This window comes from Carcharhinus amblyrhynchos, chromosome 1, assembly GCF_965287045.1.
Source record: "Carcharhinus amblyrhynchos chromosome 1, sCarAmb.v2.hapA, whole genome shotgun sequence".
Taxonomy (NCBI): domain Eukaryota; kingdom Metazoa; phylum Chordata; class Chondrichthyes; order Carcharhiniformes; family Carcharhinidae; genus Carcharhinus; species Carcharhinus amblyrhynchos.
Window position 1 is genome coordinate 46,062,055 of NC_137324.1, and position 23,949 is coordinate 46,086,003.

General features: G+C 44.2%; 1 protein-coding gene across 3 annotated transcripts in view; it reads left to right on the forward strand.

Annotated features, from left to right (window-relative positions):
- galt (galactose-1-phosphate uridylyltransferase) overlaps positions 1–22,968 on the forward strand; it is a 67,551-nt gene extending 44,583 nt beyond the window's left edge. For 2 of the 3 annotated variants that reach the window (XM_080217032.1, XM_080217116.1), the window contains exons 8-11: positions 6,870–7,002; positions 11,549–11,632; positions 19,721–19,875; positions 22,723–22,967. In XM_080217032.1, the coding sequence (XP_080073158.1) occupies positions 6,870–7,002; positions 11,549–11,632; positions 19,721–19,875; positions 22,723–22,791 (441 nt within the window). In that variant the 3' untranslated portion in view covers positions 22,792–22,967. Of the gene's footprint in view, positions 1–6,869; positions 7,003–11,548; positions 11,633–19,720; positions 19,876–22,722 lie in introns of all 3 variants that reach the window. The other variant, XM_080217210.1, reaches the window with a different exon arrangement.
- The last annotated feature ends 981 nt before the right edge of the window (positions 22,969–23,949 follow it).

The following is a 23,949-nucleotide window of genomic DNA, read 5'->3' on the forward strand; positions in this document are numbered from 1 at the left end:
AAGTTCAGGAAAGTCCCAGCTGGATAACTGTTCCCAATGCCGTGCAGACTTCCGAATCCCATTTGATGATGACAGCAGTGTTCTGAAGCCTCCGCATTTTAACATTGGAGTCCATTTCCATAAGTTTATGTGAAATGTCAGCCTCTTGATTAATGAGGAACGTATTGACTTGTCCACCTGCAAACAACTTGAGAGGCCAGGATGCAAGCTCCTTAATAGTGCGTATATCATATTTCAAGATGTTTCAGTCCTCTTCATGTACAAAACTAAAACTTTTAAGCTGTATGTGTTCTTCTATCCGCTCAGAGACATTTCATGATTAGTTTCCTGATATTCTAGTACTAGCAGATGAGACAAGATTGAGTGTCATTCGTTGTTTACTTTTAGATGTGTTTCGCAATTCCACTGTTTCCAGGATGTTCCACTTATTTTTGCACACATGGCTGAGTGAGACAGGGAAAGATGCACTCTTTGTATCAGCAGCAACAGTTGCATTTAACAATAGCAAAATGTCCCCAGGCTTTACTAACAGTTTAATCAGACAAAATTTGACACGCAGTGAGATTTAGGAGGTAGAGGTAGGTTTTAAAAAGAACATTTTCATGAAGGTGAATGAGGAGGAAAGGTTTAGGGAGGGAATTCCAAAGCAGGGCCTTGGTAGTCAAAAGATCCAGCTGCCGAGGAAGCAGTGAAGGAAATCAGCTTTGCCCAAGAGGTCAGAATTGGAAGGATTGTAGCATTTTTGAGGATTGTAAAATTAGAGGAGGTTACAGCAGTGGAAAAGTGCCATGGAAGGATTTAAACAAAGCGCAAGGATATTTTGTCTGTGGCATTACTATACAGGGAGTTACTGTAGGTCAGCGAGAATGGAGGTGATGATGGTTGAACCGGACTTGGTGCAACTCTGGATATGATTGCAGCATTTTGGATGAGCTGAAGTTGGCTTGAAGGATGCTCAAATCGTTAAGTTTAAAGGTCATCTTAGCCAGTACTTCAGATCAAAGATGACTTGCTAAACGCGAGGAGTTACACAGGCCGGAAGGAGGGCCTGGCTAAGATGCTCCGTCACGGAGTCAGTGTAGACTATGTGGGCTGAATGGCCTCCTTCTACACTGGGGATTTAATGGTTATGATATTTGTTACAGAAAGACTATTTGGGCAAGGACAGTTCAGTTTTGAATTAGTTGAGTTTGAAGCATATGATAATTTATTGCTGTTTGAGAAAAGCGAACAATGGCATATGATATTGGACTGTCAATTCATAAACAAAACCCTGCAACACCTAGGTAACAAAGATACCTATGTCAGACTCCCATTTATTGACTACAGCTCAGCCTTCAACACCATTATTCCTAGGAAACTCATCTCCAAACTCTGTGACCTGGACCTCGGCTCCTCTCTCTCCAATTGGATCCTGAACTTTACAAGTCACAAACCACAATCAGTAAGGATAAGCAACAACACCTCCTCCATGATTATCCTCAACACCTGTACCCCACAAGGCTATGTTTTCAGCCCAGTAATATACTCCTTATACACCTATAACTGTGTGGCCAAACTCCCCTCCAGCTTGATTTTCAAGCTTGCTGATGACACCACTGTAGTGGGTCAGATCTCAAACAATGATGCAGCAGAGTCCAGGAATGAGATAGAGAATATGGTGAACTGATGCGGCGACAATAATCTCTCTCAATGTCAACAAAACGAAGGAGATTGTCATGATTTCAGGAAGCGTAAAAGAGAACATGCCCTGTCTACATCAACGGGACACAGTTTAAAAGGTTGAGAGCTTCAAGTTTTTAGGTGTCCTGATTACCAACAACATATCCTGGCCCCCCCATGCTGACACCATAGTTAAGAAAGCCCACGAATGCCTCTACTTGCTCAGAAGACTAAGGAAATTTGGCATGTCAGCTATTGACTCTCACCAACTTTTACAGATGCTCCATAGAAAGCATTCTTTCAGGCTGTATCACAGCTTGGTATGGCTCCTGCTCTGCTCTGCTCAAGACGATAAGAAACTACTGGCCCTGTAACTCAGAGGGCTAATGAAAGGAGGAGGAAGGCAGTATTAATCAGGGAGTCTACAGTGAGGGGATCAGACAGGCGATTTTGCGGAGGCAGATGGGAGTCTCGGATAGTGGTTTGCCTCCCTGGTGCCGAGATCTGGGATGTCTCTGGTTGCGTCCCAGAAATTCTGAGGTGGGAGGGAGAGGAGCCAGAGGTAGTGGTACATATTGATACCGCTGACATAGGTAAGAAGAGGGAAGGGGTCATTAAAAGAGAATATAGAGAGTTTGGTAGATAGTTGAAAAGGAAGATGCCACGTGTACCACAGGAAAGTGACAGCAGGAATGGAATGAGGTGGAGGATGAATGTGTGGCTGAGGGACTGAAGCAGGGGGCAGGGATTCAGGTTCTTGGATCATTGGGACCTCTTTTGGGGCAAGTGTGACCTGTACAAAAAAGACGGGTGGCACTTGAATCCCAAGGGGACCAATATCCTGGCGGGAAAGTTAGCTAAGGCTACTGGGGAGACTTTAAACTGGAAAGGTTGGGGGAGGAAATCGAGATGAGGTGACTGGGAGCGAGGAGGTTAGCTTACAAATAGAAAAGGAATGTAGACAGTGTAAGAGTGAGAATAGAGGGGTGATGGAGAAGGAGAGCACTAAGGCCAAAGGTTTGAGATGTGTCTATTTTAACGCCAGGAGTGTGGTGAATAAAGTGGATGAGCTTAGAGGGTGGTTCGCTGCTTGGAAATGTGATGTGGTGGCCATTATAGAGACTTGGATGTCTGAGGGACAGGACTGGATACTTCAGGGGCTGGGTTTCAGATGTTTCAGAAAGGACAGGGAAGGAGGCAAAAGGGAGGGGGGAGTGGCACTGTTGATCAGGGATAGTGTCACAGCTGTAGGGAAGGTGGAGGCTGTGGAGAGATTGTCTACGGAGTGTCTGGGTGGAATTTTGGAACAGGAAAGGGTCAATAACTTTGCTGGGTGTTTTCTATAGGCTGCCCAATAGTAACAGGGATGTTGAGGAGTAGATAGGGAAACAGATCCTGGAGATGTGTAGTAATAACAGAGTTGTCGTGATGGGAGACTTTAATTTCCCAAATGTCGATTGGAATATTCCTAGGGTAAGGGGTTTGGATAGGGAGGAGTTTGTTAGGTGTGTTCAGGAGTGTTTCCTGACACAGTATGTGGATAACCCTACGAGAGGAGAAGCTGTACTCGATCTCGTACTGGCTAATGAACCTGGACAGGTGTCGGATCTCTCAGTGGGAGGGCATCTTGGGGATAGTGATCATAACTCTATCTCTTTTATGCTAACGTTGGAAAGAGATAGGATCAGGCAAATTAGGAAAGTGTTTATCTGGAGTAAAGGGAAATATGAAGCCATCAGGAAGGAAATTAGACAAGTAAATTGGAAAGAGGTATTCTCGGGAAAAAGTACCGAAGTAAGGTGGCAGATTTTCAAGAATTGTTTGTCTGGAGTTCTGCACGACAACGTTCCGTTGAGACAGGGAGGTTTTGGTATGTTACGGGAACCGTGGTGCATGAAAGCTGTAATGAACCTAGTCAAAAAGAAAAGTAAAGCGTACAAAAGATAGCTGGGAGAGCTAGGAGATGTTAGGGATCAGAGGAGCATACGACTTGTAGGAAGGAACTTAAGAAGGAAATTAGAAGAGCCATAAGGGGTCATGAGAAGACCTTGGCAGGTAAGATTAAAGAGAACCCTAAGGCGTTCTACAAATATGTGAAGAGTAAAAGGATGAGATATGAAAGAATAGGAACTATAAAATGTGAAGTTTGTACATAACCTGTAGAAATAGCAGAGGTGCTTAATGAACACTTTACTTTGGTATTCACAGTGGAAAAAGATCTGGGTAGTTGTACTGCAGGCTTGCAGTGGACTGAAAAGATTGAGTATGTGGATGTTAAGAAAGAGGATGTGTTGGAAGTTTTGAATAGCATCAAGATAGATAAATCGCTGGGACCTGATGGGATGTACCCCAGGTTACTGTGGGAGGCCAGGGAAGAGATTGCAGAACTTCTGACGATGATCTTTGTGTCATCGATGGAGACGGGAGAGATTCTGGACAATTGGAGGCTTGCGAATGTGGTTCCTATATTCAAGAAAGGTGATAGGGATAGCCCAGGAAATTACCGACCACTGAGTCTAACCTCAGTGGTTGGTAAGTTGATGGAGAAGATTCTGAGGGACAGGATTTATGAACGTTTAGAGAAGGTTAGTATGCTCAATAGTAGTCAGCACGGCTTTGTTAATGGCAGATCATGCCTTACGAGCCTGGTTGAGTTCTTTAAAAATGTGACTAAATACATTGACAAAGGAAGAGCAGTAGATGTGATTTATATGGACTTCAGCAAGGCGTTCGATAAGGTCCCCGTGCAAGGCTACTTCAGAAAGGGAGAGGACATGGGATCCAAGGGGCTGTTGCCTTGTGGATCCAGAACTGGCTTGCCCGCAGAAGGCAGAGAGTGATTGTAGATGGGTCTTTTTCTGCATGGAGGTCGGTCACCAGTGGGGTGCCTCAAGGATCTGTTCTGGGACCCTTACTGTTTATAATTTTCATAAATGACCTGGATGAGGAAGTGGAGGGATGGGTTGGTAAGTTTGCTGAGGACATGAAGGTTGGTGGTGTTGCGGATAGTTTGAAGGGATGTCAGAAGTTGCAGCGTGACATAGATAGGACGCAAGGCTGGGTGGAAAAGTGGCAGATGGACTTCAACCCGGATAAATGTGTAGTGGTCCATTTTGGCAGGTCAAATGGGATGAAGGAGTATAATATCATGGATAAGAATCTTAGCAGTGTAGAGGATCAGAAGGATCTTGGGGTCCAGGTCCACAGGGCTCTTAAATTGGCCTTGCAGGTAGAGGATGTTGTCAAGAAGGCGTATGGTGTACTGGCCTTCATCAATTGAGGGATTGAGTTTAGGAGCCGGGAGATAATGCTGCAGTTTTATAAGACCCTGGTCAGACCCCTCTTGGAGCACTGTGCTCAGTTCTGGCCGCTTCATTAGAGGAGGGATGTTGAAGCTATTGAAAGGGTGCAGAGGAGATTTACAAGGATGTTGCCTGGATTGGGTGGCATACCTTATGAGGATAGGTTGAGGGAACTCGGTCTTTTCTCCTTAGAGGGATGAAGGATAAGAGGTGACCTGATAGGAGTGTATAAGATGTTGAGAGGTATTGATCGGGTGGATTATCAGAGGCTTTTTCCCAGGGCTGGAATGGTTGCTACGAGAGTATACAGGTTTAAGGTGCTGGGGTGTAGGTACAGAGGAGATATCAGGGGTAAGTTTTTCACTCAGAGGGTAGTGGGTGAGTAGAATCGACTGCCGTCGGTAGTGGTAGAGGCAAATTTGATAGGGTCTTTTAAGAGACTCTGGATAAGTACATGGGACTCAATAGAATTGAGGGTTATAGGTAAGCCTAGTAGGTAGGGATATGATCGGTGCAACTTGTGGGCCGAAGGGCCTGTTTTTGCTGTAGTTTTTCTATGTTCTATGTTCTGTGTTCAACAAAGGTCATGAATATAGCCCAATCCATCACACAAACCAGCCTCCCATCCATTGACTCTGTCCACATTTCCTGCTGCCTCAACAAAGCAGCCAGCGTAATTAAGGACCCTATGCACCCCAGACATTCTCTCTTCCATCTTCTTCTGTCAGGAAAAAGATAAAAAGTCTGAGATCACATACCAACTGATTCAAGAACAGCTTCTTCTTTGCTGCTGTCAGACTTTTGAATGGACCTACCTTGCATTAAGTTGATCTTTTTCTACACCCTACCTATGACTGTAACACTACATTCTCGTTTCCTCTCATTTCCTTCTCTATGAACGATATGCTGTCTGTATAGTGTGCAAGAAACAATACTTTTCACCATATACTAATACATTTGACAATAATAAATCAAAGAGTATTTTATTTCGTCAAATGTATCGTAGCAATTCACCGTGGCACAGTGCCTAACACTGCTGCTTCACAGTGCCAGGGACCCAGGTTCTACTTCCGGTTTGGGTCTCTGTACGGAGTTTGCATGTTCTCCCCGTGGGTTTCCTCTGGGTGTTCCAATTTTCTCCCACAGTCTAAAAAGCATGCTGGTCAGGTGCATTGGCCATGCTAAATTCTCCCTCAGTGTACCCGCACAGGTGCCGGAGTGTGGCAATTCGGGGATTTTCACAGTGACTTGTTTATGACACTAATGAATAAACTTGTACATAAAATGTGGAAATAATATCCTTGCTTGGTTTCTATCGATAGGACAGGAATTGTGGATCAGGCTTGAGTGTTAAAGGTAGAAATTCAAATAAATGAAGTAGGTGCAATTCACAGTAGTGCAGACGAAATTGTGAGGGAGTATTTAACATTTATATGAGAAAAGAAAAGATCAAAAGTGTATTATAAAATTGCCTGCCCCTAAATGCAATTCTAAAGCCCATTCTCTTCAGGCGTCATTTAGATCTACCCTGAAGACCAGCAATTAATAGACCTGTTCGGGAGAATTCTAGACCAAACTTGCTTTAGCCTGGGATGTGATAAACCTAGGAGGGAAGTAAATAGCATGTTGCTTTTCCTTTTGTATTTCTCATTACTTTATCCCCAGTCATAGCAAAATATTATGCAGGTAATGTAAGGGTTAATGACCTCACCGTTGCAGCTAAATCGCCTTTAAATTTGCAAACTGGAAAGATACTCACATGGATGTAATTCTGCCTGTTTAATGTTCCCAGTGGAAGTTAGCAAACTTTGATGGGCCTACAGCTAACTGCCCAGTTGTAATTATGTGGTTTGAATGAAGTAAACAGTCCTTAATGCTTTTTTAATGGTTTTTTTGGTCTTGAAGGAACGTATTGTGGTTGAAAATGAAGATTGGTTGGTGGTCGTTCCATATTGGGCGATATGGCCTTTTCAGACTTTACTTCTTCCAAGGAGACACATTCTTCGCTTACAAGACTTGTCTGATAAAGAAAGGGACAGTAAGAAAGTTATTTTTATTTCTTGTGCATGTACATATTTAAGAGTTTCTCATAAGGTGAGAGAGGTTAAAGCAGTTAATTATGTCGTTAGTGCCTTTCCTGTCGTGTGCAGCCAAAATTCATTCTTTAACTTGGCTTAGAATATTTTGTAATGTATTGCATTACCAAGGGAACAAAGTAAAAACATGAAGCCAGTTAAGACACAAAGACACGAGAGACCAATTTACATTAATTAATTAAATGCTACATAATATTAAATTTTTGTGTGTACTTCTTATCCTTGTCATTGCAGCACGCACCCAATGCCATGACCATGAAATACTTCTTTCTGGATAGATGGTCATCTCTGTTGCTAACTGGCCAAGAAAGCAGAGCTTTATTTGGATTTTATTTTAAAATTAAGGTGGTCTCGTAATCAGAGTTATAGGATATATGCCTGTGAGTAATTACCAGAGTTGGAAATATCTGATTTCTGTCAGATTTTTAGGATAACACCCTAAGCATGGGGCCAACTCCAGAGAAACTGCTTGGATTCACTCCAGCCTCATGAAAAGGACAGAGTTATCTCATATTCGTGGAATGGGATTTTGGAGGAGTTGGGGGGGGGGGGGGGGGTGGAGGAGATAGGGAGGGGTGAAGAAATATAATACACAAACATTTCATTACTTTTAGTTAATTGCATAAATCTTTCAAGCAAGGGACACTATAAATGTTCCAGTAGTGTTGGCTAAGCTGCCTCTTTTAAATGATATATTTTATTGAATATATAAATATAATCCAGTGCCAATAACGGAATGAAAGTTTAGTTTGCTTTATAATGTGACTGTCACATGTGAGGTTTTCCTTATGCACTGCACACTTAAAGTAATCAAATGTCCCAGGATGCTTTACATGAGCCATTATTAAATAGAACTTGACAATGCCATGTAAGGAGATATTAGGACAGGTGACCAAAAGCTTGATCAGGAGTTAGTTGTTAAGAAGCATCTTAAAGGAGGAGAGAGAGGTGTAGAAGTTCAGAAGGAAATTTCTGAACCAAGAGCCTGGACAGCCAAAGGAACAATGATGGAAACTGTATTGAACGGGCTTGTAACACTGGAATTTAGAAGAATGAGAGGGGATCTCATAGAAACATATAAAATCCTGATGGGACTAGACAGGCTAGATGCTGGAAAAATATTCCTGATAGGAAGTCCAGAACTAGGGATCACATTCTAGAGTAAGGGGTAAGCCATTGAGGACTGAGGTGAGAAACAGCCTCTTCACTCAGACAGTTGTGAACCTGTGGAATTCTCTGCCACAGAGAGCTGTTGGGGCCAGTTCGTTAGATATGTTCAAGAGGGAGCTGCTCATGGCCCTTGTGGCTAAAGGGATCAAGAGGTATGGAGAGGAAGTGGGAGTAGGATACTGAAAGTGCATAATCAGCCATATATTAAATGGTGGTGCAGGCTCGAAGGGCCAAATAGCCTAGTCTTGCACCTGAAACTGGGGATGTTCAAGAGGCCAGAATAGCAGGAGCACAGAGATCTCAAAGGGTTCGGATCGGAAGAGATTACAGATATAGGCAGGGCTGAGTCCATGGAGGAATTAAAAATTTTAAAATTGAGGCTTGCTGGTTTGGGAGTCATTTGTAGGTCAATGATTACATCAGTGATGAACATTTTTAGCATAATATCTGCTTTGCAGTGGAGTTGGTGTCGATGTATAAATTAATTTATCCTCCAATAATGGTGTTATTTTTGGTATGGCTAATATGTTACTATTTTTCTGAATTTTAAACTAATGCTTGTGTTAAGCTTATTTTTACTAATCCCAATAACATTTAACAGCCTTATTAGAAGCTATTTAACTTTATTTGTTACCCTGACATGCCTCCTTTCATATAGTACCAACCAAGGCACAGCATAATGTTATTGTGTCCACAAAGTTTGAAGAACATTGAGGAAATCGTCCAGTGTTCTGACCAAGTTTCCTTTCTCAACCAATACCATGAAGAAACAGATTGCCTGGTCTTTTTTAAATTCATTTACAGGAATGAGCATCACTGACAAAACCAGCATTTATTGCTCTTGACGTGGTGGTGAGTTGCCTTGAATTGTCGCTGTTCTTGTGGAATAGATGCACCCGCATTGCTGTTGGGCAGTGGATTTGCGGATTTTGACTCTGATGATGAAGGAACAGTGATGTGACAAGTCAGGATGGAGTGTGACTTGGAGGGGAGGCAGTGGCATAACGGTATTGTCAATAGACTAGTAATCCAGGGAAATAGCTGGGGACCTGGGTTTGAATCCCACCACGGTAGTTGGTGAAATCTGAATTCACTATCTGGAATTAAAGTCTAATGATGACCATTGTCGATTAACATAAAAACCCGTCTGGTTCACTAATGTCCTTTGGGAAAGGAAATTTGGTGTCATTACCTAGTCTGGCCTACATGTGACTCCAGAGCCACAGCAATGTGATTGACTCTCAAATGCTCTGAAATGGCAGTCAGGGATGGGCAGTAATTGCTGGTCCAGCCCAATGCCCACATTCTGTGAATGAATTTAAAAAAAAACAGTGATGTAGTGGGGCTAGATAATAGGCATACTTCTCGAGTTAAAAAAGGTAACGTTAAAGTTTATTTATTACTCACAAGCAGGCTCACATAACTTCTTCATCCCAGTCATTGCCTGGCATTTGTATGATGCAAATGTAACAGACCATTTGCCATCAACTCAAGCCTAAATAGCGTCCAGGTCTTGCTGCATGTGTACAGACTGTTTTAATTAGTTATGAAGTGACAAAAGAAGACAAACACTTTGTCAGTGAACATTTCCACTTTAATGTTAGTAAAGGTGAGGTCATCCATTTTGGTAGGAATAACAGCAAAATGGACTATTATTTAAATAGTAAAAAATTGCAGCATGCTGTTGTGCAAAGGGACCTGGATGTCCTTGTGCATGAATTGAAAAACGTTTGTTTGTAGCTGCAGCAGGTACTTAAGAAGGCAAATGGAATTTTGTTCTTCATTGCTAGCGGGATGGAGTTTAAAAACAGGGAGGGTATGTTGCAGCTGTGTAAGATGCTGGTGAGACCACATCTGGAGTACTGTGTACAATTTTGGTTTCCTTACTTGAGAAAGGATATGCTGGCACTGGAGGAGGTGCAGAGGAGATTCAATAGATTGATCCAGAGTTGAGAGAGTTGGCTTATGAGGAGAGACTGAGTAGACTGGGACTATACTCATTAGAATTTAGAAAAATGAAGATGGATCTTACAGAAATATATTTATTCCCTTCAAAATGTTATAAGATAGAAGCAAGAAGGTTGTTTTTCCACTGGCCAGTGAAACCAGAACTGGGGAGGGGGGGTGGGGAGCAGCATAGTCTCAAAATAAGGGGGAGCAGATTTTGGACTGAGTTGAGCAGGAACTTCTTTGCCCAAAGCGTTGTGAATCAAGAACTCGCTGCCCAGTGAAACAGTTGAGGCTACCTCATTGAATGTTTTTAAGGCAAAGATTGAAAGATTTTTTTGAACAGTAAAGGAATTAAGAGTTATGGTGAGCTAGTGGGTAGGTGGAGCTGAGCCCTCAAAGAGATCAGCCATGGTCTTATTGAATGGTGGAGCAAGCTCAAGGGGCTAAATGGCCTGCTCCTGCTCCTCGTTCGTATGTTATAACCTTGTGATGGAGAGAAGGTCATTGGTGTAGCAGTTAACAATGTTTGGACCTGGCACACTGCCATGAGAAACCCAGGTAGCAGCATCCTACACTGAGATGATTGCCTCCAAAAACCACAACCATGTGGTTTTTGCTAGGTCTGACTCCAGCTGCTTGCTGCTTGTGGAACCTCCTATGTGCACATTGCTTATGGATACAGGAACGGGTGTAGGCCATTTAAACCCTCGATCCTATTTTGCTATTCATGGCTGATCAGTGACTTAACTCCATACATGCATCCTTACCCCATTTCTCCTGAGACCTTTGGTTATGAAAAATCTTAATATCTCAGTTTTAAGGTTAACAATTAGCCCAGCATTAATTGCCATTTGTGGAGGACTGTTCCGAACTTCTTCTGCCCTGTGTGTGAAGAGATGATTCCTAGTTTCACTCCTGAGAGGTCTGATTTGCAGACAGTGCCTCTATTCCCAGTCTTTGCAGTTAGCGGAAATAATTCTAGTCTTGTTACATTTGGTGATGCTGAAATTACAAAGGATGCACTTCCTTATGCGGGCTATTAAGAACCCATATCCTGTTGCCTGACATATGAGTATGGCAAAGATTCCAAGAATGCTTTCAAGTTGGTGTCAGGAGTCAAAATGATTCTCGTGATATCTCACAATGGGCATAGCTTGTGTGAATGCAGCTGGTTTTAACTCCTTGGGAGACAATCAAATGAACTAATTTCCAACTAAAATTGAGTGCCTTAAATCCAATTTCTTGGTTTGGGGAGAGGGAGTTATGTGTAAACTATCCAGGCAGGTTTTTATTTGCATTATTTCATGTTCAAATGTTGATGATGAAGATGTATTATTCGAACTAATTTTTCATTTGATAATTTTTTAGGTCTTGCTTCTATTATGAAAAGACTCTTGATAAAATATGACAATCTATTTGAAGTCTCATTTCCCTACTCTATGGGATGGCATGGTAAGGTTGAAGAAATCTTGTAATGAACTGTGTGAGAGAGCAGGCTGCTGTTATGTTACCATTCACAATAAAGCAGATGCCTCAAACATTACATAACTACTGGAATCATGATCCAAAAATGTTTAAATCATGTCAATTTTCTAATGTAAGGTATGCCATGTTATGAGATGTCCTTGAAGTAAATATCCATTAAATGAAAAGAGGCTTTTAGGGCTCGATTTTACCATCAAATTTTGCAAGTTTTCGGGTGTGAACACTTGGTAAAGCTGGGCATGAGGCGAGTAGCGTGATCCGTGCCTGCCTCAGCACCAGTTTCCCTTTGACCAAGGTCCAAAAATGGCTGTGATCGGGACAGCCATTTAAATGCGCTGCATCAGTGACGTTAGTGAGGAGGTAAAAGATTAGCGTCTGAAGGCTCTCTGTTGCTTACTTCTTTCGTTGCGGCCATTTTCTTTCTCAGATCGGTGGGTGCTCTGTGAGGGTGGGGGAGCTGTTGTTCAGCAGGGTGTTCGATTTGCAGCACTGACCTGAGTTAGTGATAGACAACATGCTTTTGTACGAGGGAGATCATGCCTCACAAATTTGGTTGAATTTTTTGAGGAGGTGACAAAAATGATTGACGAGGGAAGGGCCGTGGATGTCATCTACATGGATTTTAGCAAAGCATTTGACAAGGTCCCTCATGGTAGGCTGGTGCAAAAGGTTAAATCTCACGGATCTAAGGTGAACTAGCTAGATGGGTACAGAACTGGCTTGGCTATAGAAGACAGATGGTAGCAGTGGAGGGGTCTTTTTTTGATTGGAGGCTTGTGACTAGTGGTGTTCCACAGGGCTCTGTACTGAGACCTCTGCTGTTTGTGATATATATAAATGATTTGGGAAGAAAATGTAGCTGATCTGATTAGTAAATCTGCAGACGACACAAAGATTGCTGGAATTGTGGATAGTGATGAACATTGTCAGAGATTACAACAGGATATAGATAGGCTGGAAAATTGGGCGGAGAAATGACAGATGGAATTTAATCCAGATAAATGCGAAATGATGCATTTTGGTAGATCTAATGCAGGGGGGAGCTATACAATAAATGACAGAACCATCAGGAGTATAGACACACAGAGGGATCTGGGCGTACAAGTCCACAGATCCTCAAAGGTGGCAGCACAGGTGGAAAAGGTGGTGAAGAAGACATATATCTTGCTTGCCTTTATTGGACAGGGCATCGAGTATGAAAGGTTGGCATATGATGTTGCAGTTATATAGAACATTGGTTAGGCCACATTTGGAATACTGCATCCAGTTCTGGTCACCACATTACCAGAAGGACATGGAGGCTTTAGAGAGAGTGCAGAAAAGGATATTGCGTGGTATGGAGGCTATTAGCAATGAGGTGAGATTGAGTAAACTAGGATTGTTCTCCCTAGAAAGATGGAGGTTGAGGGGTGACCTAATAGAAGTTTATAAAATTATTAAGGGCATAGATAGGGTGAACAGTTGGAATTTTTTTCCCGGGTCAGAAATGACAGACCCAAGGGGTCACAAGTTCAAGGTAAGGGGGGCAAGGTTCAATACAGAGATGCAGGGGATTTTTTTTACGCAGAGGGCGGTGGGGGCCTGGAATGCACTACCAAGCAAGTTGGTTGAGGCAGACATGCTAGGATCATTTAAGACTTATCTAGGTAGCCAAATGAACAGACTGGGAATAGAGGGATACAAATGGATGGTGTTGTTAGGAACACATGATCAGTGTAGGCTTGGAGGACTGAAAGACCTTGTCCTATGCTGTATTTTTTTTTGCTCTTTGTCACTGACATTGGGTCTTGTGGATGCTGCAGGTTCCTAGTGCATTCAGCACTCTTAAAGCTGAAGAATGTGCCCTTGCAAATTGCACTACTGCAGCCTCTCAACTTTTCAAGGAGCTGAGATTCTGGGGAGCACGTAGGTGGGGGAATGGGTAGTATATACAGTGACTGTTGTTGGGCTTGGGGCAAGCAGTGTTCCTTAATCTCTACATGTGTTCCTCTCCAACTGCAACTGTCCCCAACCCCTCACCTTCAGTGTGATGAGATGGCTTTTGCGATGCAACCCATTGATCTTGCTGTTCTTCTGGTTGTTGCTGGAGTTTAGGAGGAGGAGCAGGAGGAAGAATTGCAGGCAGTGGAGACCCAGGCCTTACCATTTGCAAGAGTAGAAGGAGATGACCACCAGTGGCAGGAGGTGGCCGGCATTCACCCAGAGGAGTGGGGGCGCAGGAGAAGGAGGGAGCAGAGACCCCGGCAGCTCTGTGCACGATTGTCACTTGAACAGATGTCGGACACTGTATGCCACCGACATCTCCAACTCCAAAAGGAGACAGTGCAACACCTATGTCACCTGTTGCAGGACTTGGCACCTTAGAGCAGGGGGACATCCACTCTCAGTGGCTATCAAATTGATAGCCGTTCTGAACTTGTATGCAACTGACTCCTGCCAGACCCTAGCGATAGTTATATGGCATTTCTGAGTCAGCTGTGCACACCTGTGTCAAGCAGGTTACGGAAGCCCTATATGCTCAGGCAGGGCAGTACAGCAATTTTAACCTGGACCAGGCCCATCAGATAGCCTGGGATGGAGGGTTTGCAGCCATTGCGGGGATGCCGTATGTACAGGGGGACATAGACTGCATCCACATTGCCCTCAAGAACCCCCCCGTGGAATCCACGAAGATTCATCAATAGAAAGGGGTTCCACTCCATAAATGTGACCACAGTGTGAACATTATGCATGTCTGTGCAAGTCACCCTGGCAGCGTGCTTGACAGCTTCATGCCAGGAGCTCTGACATCCCGGAGGCATTTGAGGATGAGCCTAGGCTGCAGGGGTGGCTTGTGCGTGATACGGGTTACTTGCTTCGGACATAGCTGATGACGCCTATGCGGAGGCCTGTGACTGAGACGGAGACCTGCTATAATGAGGCCCATGTAGCCACTCATGCAATAGTGGAGAGGTGCATTGGGCTGGTCCATCTGAAAGTTCTCAACAGCCTCACAGTCGGTCCAATGTGGCCATCAGCCTCTCCAGCATTCCCTGTCCCTTTTTATTCATTCATGGGACATGGGTGTTGCTGGCTGGCCAGCATTTATTGCCCATCCCTAGTTGCCCTTGAGAAGGTAGTGGTAAGCTGCCTTCTTGAATTGCCGTCGTCCACATTCTGTGAGTTGATCCACAATGCCATTAGGAAGGGAATTCCAGGATTTTGACCCAGCGACTGCTCTGTTGCTGCATCTGCAGGAGCTGAGGTAGAGGTGATTGCAGAGGCCCAGCATGTAACCTGGGGCCAGCTGAGTCTCTGCCTCCAGCAGACCCCACATGCCAGAGGCCTCAGATGTTCCCTCCTCCACTCGATGTACATTATCAGATGTGTCATGCTGCCCAGAGAGTGACCCAGAAGGTTCACCACTAACTGCACCCACCAACATGTCAGTATCTGGGATTTTGAACTGCAAGGTGGAAGCTGACGCCACAACGGTGCCACCCTCAGAGGACCCTTCACCCATATCCTCCGAGGACTCGTCTGAGCTGTATGGAACAGAATGGATGGGTGCCATAGTGGGAGTCACAATGCCAGCAGGCCTCCGAGCATCCAGATTTGTCCCTGCGACGCAGGACACAAGGCTAAATGCAAGGGAGGGAGAGGAACCTGGGATGCAAACAACGTGATTCATATTTCACCATTGAACATAGAAACAAGCACAAAGAAGGTTACACATCAAAGGAACGGGCTCTTCGGCCTTCTAAGCCTGCAGTGACCAGGCCGCCCATCTGAATTGTAACCTTCTGGGGACCATGTGCCTCTATTCGCATCCCATTAATGTAGCTGTAAAGGCGCCCCTTAAAGGTCACTCTCATATCTGCCTCAGTGACCTCCTCCAGCAGCGAGTTCCAGGCACCTACCATCCTATTTGTACAAATAAATATGCCTCCTATATCGCCTTTAAACCTTACCCCTTGCACCCTAAACCCGTGCCCCCGAGAAGTTGCCTCAGACTGAATGGAGGAATGACAGATGCTCACTTCTTGACTCTAGCTGACCATGCTGTTGCTGACATCTCACATCTCCCCTTCCCTGCACGTTCCAGTGCCTGCTTTCCAAAGGGGGTGAAAGACCCAGAGGTTTGGCTCACCACTTCCTGTCTTTGCCCTATCTCTGGTGTTATAGTTGATCTTCTCCTGTGGAGACAGAAGGAGCCATAAAAGAAATGATGATGTGAACCCCCCTGTATCAGGTGGTGGCTCTTAGAGGGCAAGCACAGTGGTGTTCTTGGGGATAAGTAGGAGGTGCTTGGGGTTCAGAGGCTGGAAACATGCAGGGTGCTGGGCATGAGGAGATCTCGGGGAGATCTGGAGGAAGATGCGCAGTGGGGTTCAGCACTCACCTTTGTGTAGTGCGATTCAAAATCACTGATATTTTTGCAGGCAGAGTGCGTATGGGGGTGCCTCAGAACAGGTCTAAAAGACGAATCTGAAACATCCCCAGTTTCAAGTCCGACCAGCATTTAGAATCAAAATGGTAAAATACGCCCTTAATGTCTTGATCTGGGATCAGACTGCTGCTTGAGGAAAGAGTGGATAAAAGGATTGAACAGGCTGGAACAGCAGCGAAATCTTACTTCATTTAAGTCCTGATTTACCTTCTGGTCATATTTTAAGAGAATTTAGAGTGCTTGGTGTAGATGTCAGTTCCAGGACCTCATCAGTTTTTTCTTGGAAGGAGATGACTGGGGGTGGGTGATGGCTGCAGTACTGAGTGTTCAAAGTCTGACAGTTCAATTTAGAAAATGTGGTTCTATTCTCAATTGGAAATGGATATAGTGATTATTTGGGTAAAGTAATATATAAACTACTTCACATTAACCCAGGCTATTCTGCTGAGTATTTAAACTGTGTTTCCCTTATTGATTTATTATAATGTTCATCAGTTAATTTGGCCTCTGACAACTCAGTTCCACAGTAGCTAATGTGGTGAAAGGTTTTTAATATTTGCCCTCTATAATGTATGATGAAACTTTGAATTTAAGCTCCTGCAGGCGATGAGAATGAGGAGGGGTTGAGCCATTTATGAAAGAACGTAAGGCACTCACCACAGTCAGTTGGGGTCTGCTGACTTCATTTGGATCTTGGCACGATTTTAACTCCAGGTTGCGTGACTCGCTAATGGCAGTGGGAATCGTGGCAGGTTTTGGTGTGATTGGGAAAGACTGTTTCCGCTGGTGGAAAATTAATTTGGAATATTGTTCTGCTGACTTTTTGATAGCGGGTCAGATTTCCCAACGATCGATATTGGGAAATACATTTGCATTCCCCAACTTTATGGTGCTGCAGCACCTGGCGATCTTCTATTCTGCCAGTACCTGGAGCTCAATAGATATTACTTTTAAGACCGTGACAGCAAAATATCACATTCCTGCAGTACAAGTGGCACCGAGGCAAGATGGAGGCAAGTCCACTGGAGAGGGATGACACAGAGACTTGACTGGGTGGAAAGGGGTGAAGTACTAGAGGCAACAAAGGAGACAGAGGTACGGCTGGTGAGGAAACATGAGGGGGGACAGGTGAGACAGGGCTGGATGTTGACACGAGAGGGGAAGAGTGGAGATGGAGGCCGGACAGGGAGGTGGGTGGGGGCACATGAGAGAGGAGGGCTGTGATGGAGACACGAGTAGGGGATGGTCAAGGAACGGAGTGGAGTAGTGAAAGACTGTCCAGGGAAAAGGTTTATGAGACTATCCTTGGGAGAGTCAGAGTTTCTCTCTGGGCTGAGGCCACATCATCGGGGCATATTGAAGGCGCTGTCCTGGGGTTGAATGGGCCATGGGAGAAGGCTCTGCATGGCACACATGTTGTGGTTCCAGTCTTGGGTGAGATAAAGCCCCTCTGTGCCGTGATGGCCGTGCACAGAATGGTGTGCAGTTCTGAGCACAAATCCAGCAGAATCTGCTGGACCTGAGATTCCAAAGTGGCCACCACCTTTCCTATGGAGACTTTGTAGTGTCTGTAATGTGAACCCATGACAACCCATGAAAACATGGACGCACTCAGCCAGCCTTCAGTCCAGTCTGCTTACAACCTTTGAAAACTCTGCCTAATGTTCCCCTGCCTAAGCCTGCACCTCCAAAATTTTCTCAGGGCCAATTCCAGAGGCTCATCATCACATTCCAATTCAGCCGAGCTGTGGTTTTTAGCAGCGTTCTGAGTGTCAGGTACTTTGGCTGACAATGTATCCGCCAGCTATGTCTGTGTTGATTACCAGATTCTGAACCCAAGTCGACTCTAGAACTTGTCCCATGGATATGCCTGTATCTGTGCTGGTGGAGAATGCAGGTGTACGCCGGATGGTTGTTCTGCATCCTCATCTGAGCTGGTCTGGGGCAGAGGCTGAGTTCTTGCAGGAGGACACCCTTCATCTTTGCTTGCTGATAGCTGGAATAGAGAGGTCACAAGTGATTAACTAAGCAGTCTCCTACATTGTGGTCACTCATATAATCATTGCCTGCATATGACCGATTTATACGGGATGCGCCCTCGCTGGGAAGGCCAATATCGTCTTTTGTGCAGGGATGATTCCTACCCTCCTACCCTGCTCCATGGCCTGTTATAGGGAGAATGCATCCTCAATTCTGGGTCCCCTCTGCCCTAGTCCTCATTTTTTTTTTGTTGTGGGTTACCTTGTCCTGTATAAAGACGGATTGCCTGTAATCACCATGGATATAAAAGCAGTTCAGAAGCATGCATGCCTGTTGTGTGTGCTCAGACCTTGCCAATAAGAGATTAAGATACAGTTTGTGTGGGACCTTGCATGTGATTGGGGACGTTAAAGTAGCTAGCAGACATCTACTGCTGATGTCCCGTCTGCTGGTCATATATGGTTTTGACTACCTGATGCCCTTATGAGAATGTAAGTTTGAAGTGAGTAGAAGGTTCACTTACTTTGGCGGAGAGCAGCGGATCGTTCCTCCTTTTCCTACAATGGAGGGTGGCTCTTTTTTGTTTACCGTGGGTGCTGACCTCCCTGGCAACCTCCTCCCAAGCCGTTGTGAACAGGTGGGAAGGCCTCCTGCCCACATCCCGAGGAAAGAGGGCAATCCACATTTCCTGAACAGCCTGGAGGAGGATCCCCAGGGTGGCCTTGCTGAACAGTGAAGAGTAAGGTTAGGACCATTGAGATACTATGGACTACCTGAACAATGCAACATCTGGCTTGCAGTGAGCAAATGTTTGCCCAGGTGCCATTTAAATATGGTGCCACGACTTTTGAACCCATGAAGTAATGGTGGGATGATCAAATCCCTGCCTGCCTCCCCCAGCTGCCAAACGCCTCACTGATGCATAATTAATGAACTAAAAAATGAAAGATCACATAGGTTCATCTGACCCACTGCCCAGTGGGAATCATGGTGACTTTCCTACCTGCTACTGTACTTAGTCTCCAGAATGTTAAATCCTACCACAGTGCTGAATGCAGTGTGGAAATTGGCTGCCAGATGGATCTCTTACCAGAAGAGGTTCAATAAATTAAGAACTCCTTTGCAGTTGGACCCAGAAGAATTAATCTTGGCAACAAACAAAATCCCACTCCTAGTCAGATGACAGCCAGTCTTTAGAGATGGTATCGAAAACTCAAAAGTTTAAAATATCCCCGGCCTTACTCCAGCAGACCTGCACACGTTGCTCTTCATCCTTTCTGTAGTACACCTACCGCAAGTTTAACATCAGTCCATAGCTTCCAAATGAAGCAGTGAAGGTGAATTCCTTAGATTCGAGGTGAGCATGTAAATTAATATTTATAAAATGTTGGCACACCACTGAGAGAACACCAATACGTACTGACTCTAAAAAGCAGTCAAATGGCTGTTTTGCTCATTTTGTGAAGTAATTCCAAATGGGCATGAGGCCACAACGAGAAATGGTTATTAATTTGACACTAATTTGTTAACCATTCAAGACATAGTTTAGTATTTGGAATGTAGAAATGTCAAGTTGTACTCAATCTCACACTGATATAAACAATACCTGCCACTGTTGTGTTAATAATACAATTGTATCTCAACAGGTGCCCCCACAGGACAGTCCATTTTTGATGACAACTCTCATTGGCAGCTTCATGCTCACTACTACCCACCATTGTTACGGTCTGCAACAATCAGAAAATTCATGGTGGGGTACGAGCTGCTAGCTCAGGCCCAAAGAGATCTGACACCTGAACAGGTGAGCACAGAGGTCACTTTGCACACGTTCATAGTCACGTCGCAGAAAATATATTGAAACAATGTTAACTGTCTACTAGAAAAATTGCTCATTTTTCCCTCTCTGTGGAATTTACTGCTCTCTAAAATTCAAGAGGCATAACAGATGCAGATTGGCTTATTTCCACATGAGCAAATATTTTGAGTGCTTGCTTACAAAGGAAGACTTGATAGCCATGTCCCTGCCTCCTGACTTCCAAAGCCTGCGTGCCATTGACAAGGCTCAAGTTAGGAGTATGAAGAATTATTCTCTACTTGATCAGACGAGTGCAGCTTTGCCAACATAAGCTCAGCTCTATCCAAGGAAAAGCAGTCTGCTTGATTGTCACCTATCCACCACCACCTTAAATATTCAATCCCTCCACTTTTGGTGCATAGAAGCTGTAGTGGTGTCTGATCTAGAAAGTGCACTGCAGCAATTCACCAAAGCTCTTTTGATAGCACCTCCCAAAGCCACAACCTCTACCACCCAGAAAGACATGCAACAGATGCATAGCAATGTACATGGAAGTTTTCTTACAAGCTTCACACAATCTGGACTTGAAACCATATTGCCATTCTTCACTGTCGCTGGGTCAAAATCCAGTAACTCCCTTCTGAAAAGCACTGAGTGTGCCAAGCCACATGGACTGCAGTTGATTCAAGAAGGTGATTCACCACCCTGACTTAAAAATATATTATCCACCTTCATCATCTGAATGCCAGAACTCCCTACCTCACAACATTGCGAAGATACCTACACCATAAAAGTTTATAATGAAAGTAGGTAAAATTGATATAAATTAGACAAGGATTGTAGACAGATTAAAAGGCCTCAAAACTGTTATAATCTAAGGGCAACATTTATCCCAGTGTGTTCAGCAAGATGAAGGAGGAGTTACAGACACAGTTTAAGTACCAGTAGATTGGAAACATAGACATGGGTAACCACAGACCTATTAACCTCACTTCAACCCCATGTAAAATAATGGATATGATTCCCTCCTCTCTAATACCCCAAGATCCCGCCAGTGGAACCAGCTGGGAATTCCCAGCCAGTGGAATTGATTGTCAGGAGTGAGCAGGGATTTGGAAGAGGCAGATGCTGTCATTTCCTTGCCTTTTTCTGAGAAAGCAATACAACAGATAAGAAGTCATTCAGGATATTGCACCCAGATGTCCAAAAGGCATTTAACAACATTCTAAACAACAGTTTATTAGTTAAACTTAAACCTGTGGACAGGTTGTAATTAATAAGTTGATTGAAGGAATAAGAACATAAGAAATAGGAGCAGGAGTAGGCCATCTAGCCCTTCGAGCCTGCCCTGCCATTCAATAAGATCATGGCTGATCTGTCGTGGCTCAGTTCCACTTTCCTGCCCTCTCCCCATAACCCTTAATCCCCTTGCCTGTCAAAAACCTATCAACCCGCGTCTTAAACATATTTAGCGAGGCAGCCTCCACCACTTCAACGGGCAGAGAATTCCAGAGATTCACCACCCTTTGAGTGAAGAAGTTCCTCCTCAACTCCGTTCTAAACCGCCCCCCCCTTTATCTTGAGGCTGTGCCCTCTAGTCCTACTGTCCTTTCTGAGCGGGAAGAGCCTCTCCACCTCTATCCTATCCATCCCATTCATCATCTTATATGTCTCAATGAGATCTCCCCTCATTCTTCTAAACTCTAACGAGTACAAGCCTAGTTTATTCAGCCTCTCCTCATAGTTCAACCCCCTCAACTCCGGTATCAGCCTAGTAAACCTCCTCTGCACTCCCTCCAAGGCCAAAATATCCTTGCGTAAGTGCGACGACCAAAACTGCACACAGTACTCCAGCTGCGGCCTCACCAGTGCCCTGTACAGTTGCAGCAAGACCTCCCTACTTTTATACTCAATCCCCCTCACTATGAAGGCCAGCGTCCCATTAGCCTTCCTGACCACCTGCTGCACCTGCAGGCTGGGTTTTTGCGACTCATGCACAAGGACCCTGAGGTCCCTCTGCACCGTTGCATGCTGCAGTTTTTCGCCATATAAGTAATAGTCCTTCCTACCATTATTCCTACCAAAGTGGACAACTTCACACTTGCCAACATTAAATTCCATTTGCCAGTTCCTGGCCCATTCGCCCAGCCTACCTAGATCCTTCTGCAGACTTTCCACACCCTCCGCACAATTTGCCGTTCCACCAATCTTGGTGTCATCAGCAATTTCGGTTCCCTCCTCCAGATCATCTATAATGAAAGCTAAAAATACCTAACTAAAGGAATTATAACGAGAAGGGGAAAAGTAAAGTGATGAACCCCAAAGATTAATGCTGGGTCCACTCCTCTTTCTAGTTTTCGTCAATGATTTGGACTCAAAAACTGTGCAAAGCGATCAAATTTATAGAAGCTATCAAACTAGGAATGGTAGCTTTCCAAGGATACAGCTTAGAAATTACACAATTGTATGAGATGCTGCTGTCTATTTCCATTACTGCAGTCAGGGAGCTTTGAAGGAGATACTGTAATAACGCAGCAAGCACTGCCTAGAGTCTCTAACTTCTGCCAGACGTTGTGACCTGTATTGTACGTATCTCACCCACCCGGAGACACCTGGATAGATGAAAGGCTGAACAGATCAGGCATAGATTTGAAAACGTTACCCCATTAGACTCACAAGTTACTTAGCTGAACATAATCTACACCTGACAGATGTTACTGGAGCAGGTGGCAGAAGATTTTGCAGCAATATTACGTTCATAATCTCCTGTCAGTCCCGAAATTGCACTTTAATTAATCTATTGTGTCAGTTCAATGATGACTTGCTGTGACTGAACCATCCTTTAACCTGCAGGCTGCTGAGCGCTTGAGGAATCTACCAGAAGTTCACTACAAGCTGAAGCAGAATCAGACAGAAAAATGAAGGGATTCAACGAAATTGTAACAGACATGCATCATCACAATTTTACCTTGTATTGATGAGTGTCTAAAGTGTCTTATCTTTTAGGAATTTTTTTTGTAAAACATACAATCAAAAACCTTTAATGTCCACTGTAGCCATACTAGTGTAATCTGTTATCCATTAAACTTTGTTCTGAAAGATGAACCATGCATCTCTCTTTCATCACAGTTCTGCCCTAGCCAAAAGGTCCACTATGGCCTTGTACCTGTACATTCCTCTAGCTTGCTTATTGATAACGCGGGGACCTCAGCATGAAACTTGAAAGGGGGTGTTATAATCATAAGAACATAAAAATATAAGAAATAGGGGAAAGAGTATTTATTTATTTATTTGTGTCACACTTAGGATTAAATTAACACTGCAATGAAGTTACTGTGAAAATCCCCTTGTTGCCACATTCTGGCGCCGGTATGGGTACACCGAGGGAGAATTTAGCAGTGCATCTTTCAGACTGTGGGAAGAAACCGGAGCACCTGGAGGAAACTCATGCAGACACAGGGAGAACATGCAGACTCCGCACAGACAGTGACTCAAGCTGGGAATCAAACCCAAGTCCCTGGCTGTATGAGAACATATAGCCCCTGCTGTGCTATTCAATGATTGTGGTTGATGATCTGTCTTACCTCTATTTTCCTCCCTGCTTCGTCCTATCCCTTGGTTCCCTGAAAAACCTAACATCTGTCAATCTCAGCTTTAAATATATTCAACAATGGAGCATCCACGACTTCCTGGCTTGAGAATTCCAAACATTTTGATTGAAGAAATTTCTTCTCATCTCAGTCCTACAAGGTTCATCCATATCCAGAGCCAGTGACCTGTGTTCTAGATGCCCCAGCCAGAGGAAGAAACCTCTGTGTTCACATAGGAAGCTCCTTGAGAATCTTGCATGTTTCAATTATCTTCTATCCTTCTAAACTCCAGAGAGTATAGGCTTAATTTATTCAGCTGCTTTAAGAAGATGGTGTGAAACTTCAGAAGAACATTGATAAGTTGGTGCAGAGGTGACAGATGAAGTTCAGTGTGGAGAAATATGAGGTGATCAGTCACAAGTAAGGCTTACATTAACACTGCAATGTAGTTACTGTGAAATTCCCCTAGTCACCACAGTCCAGCACCTTA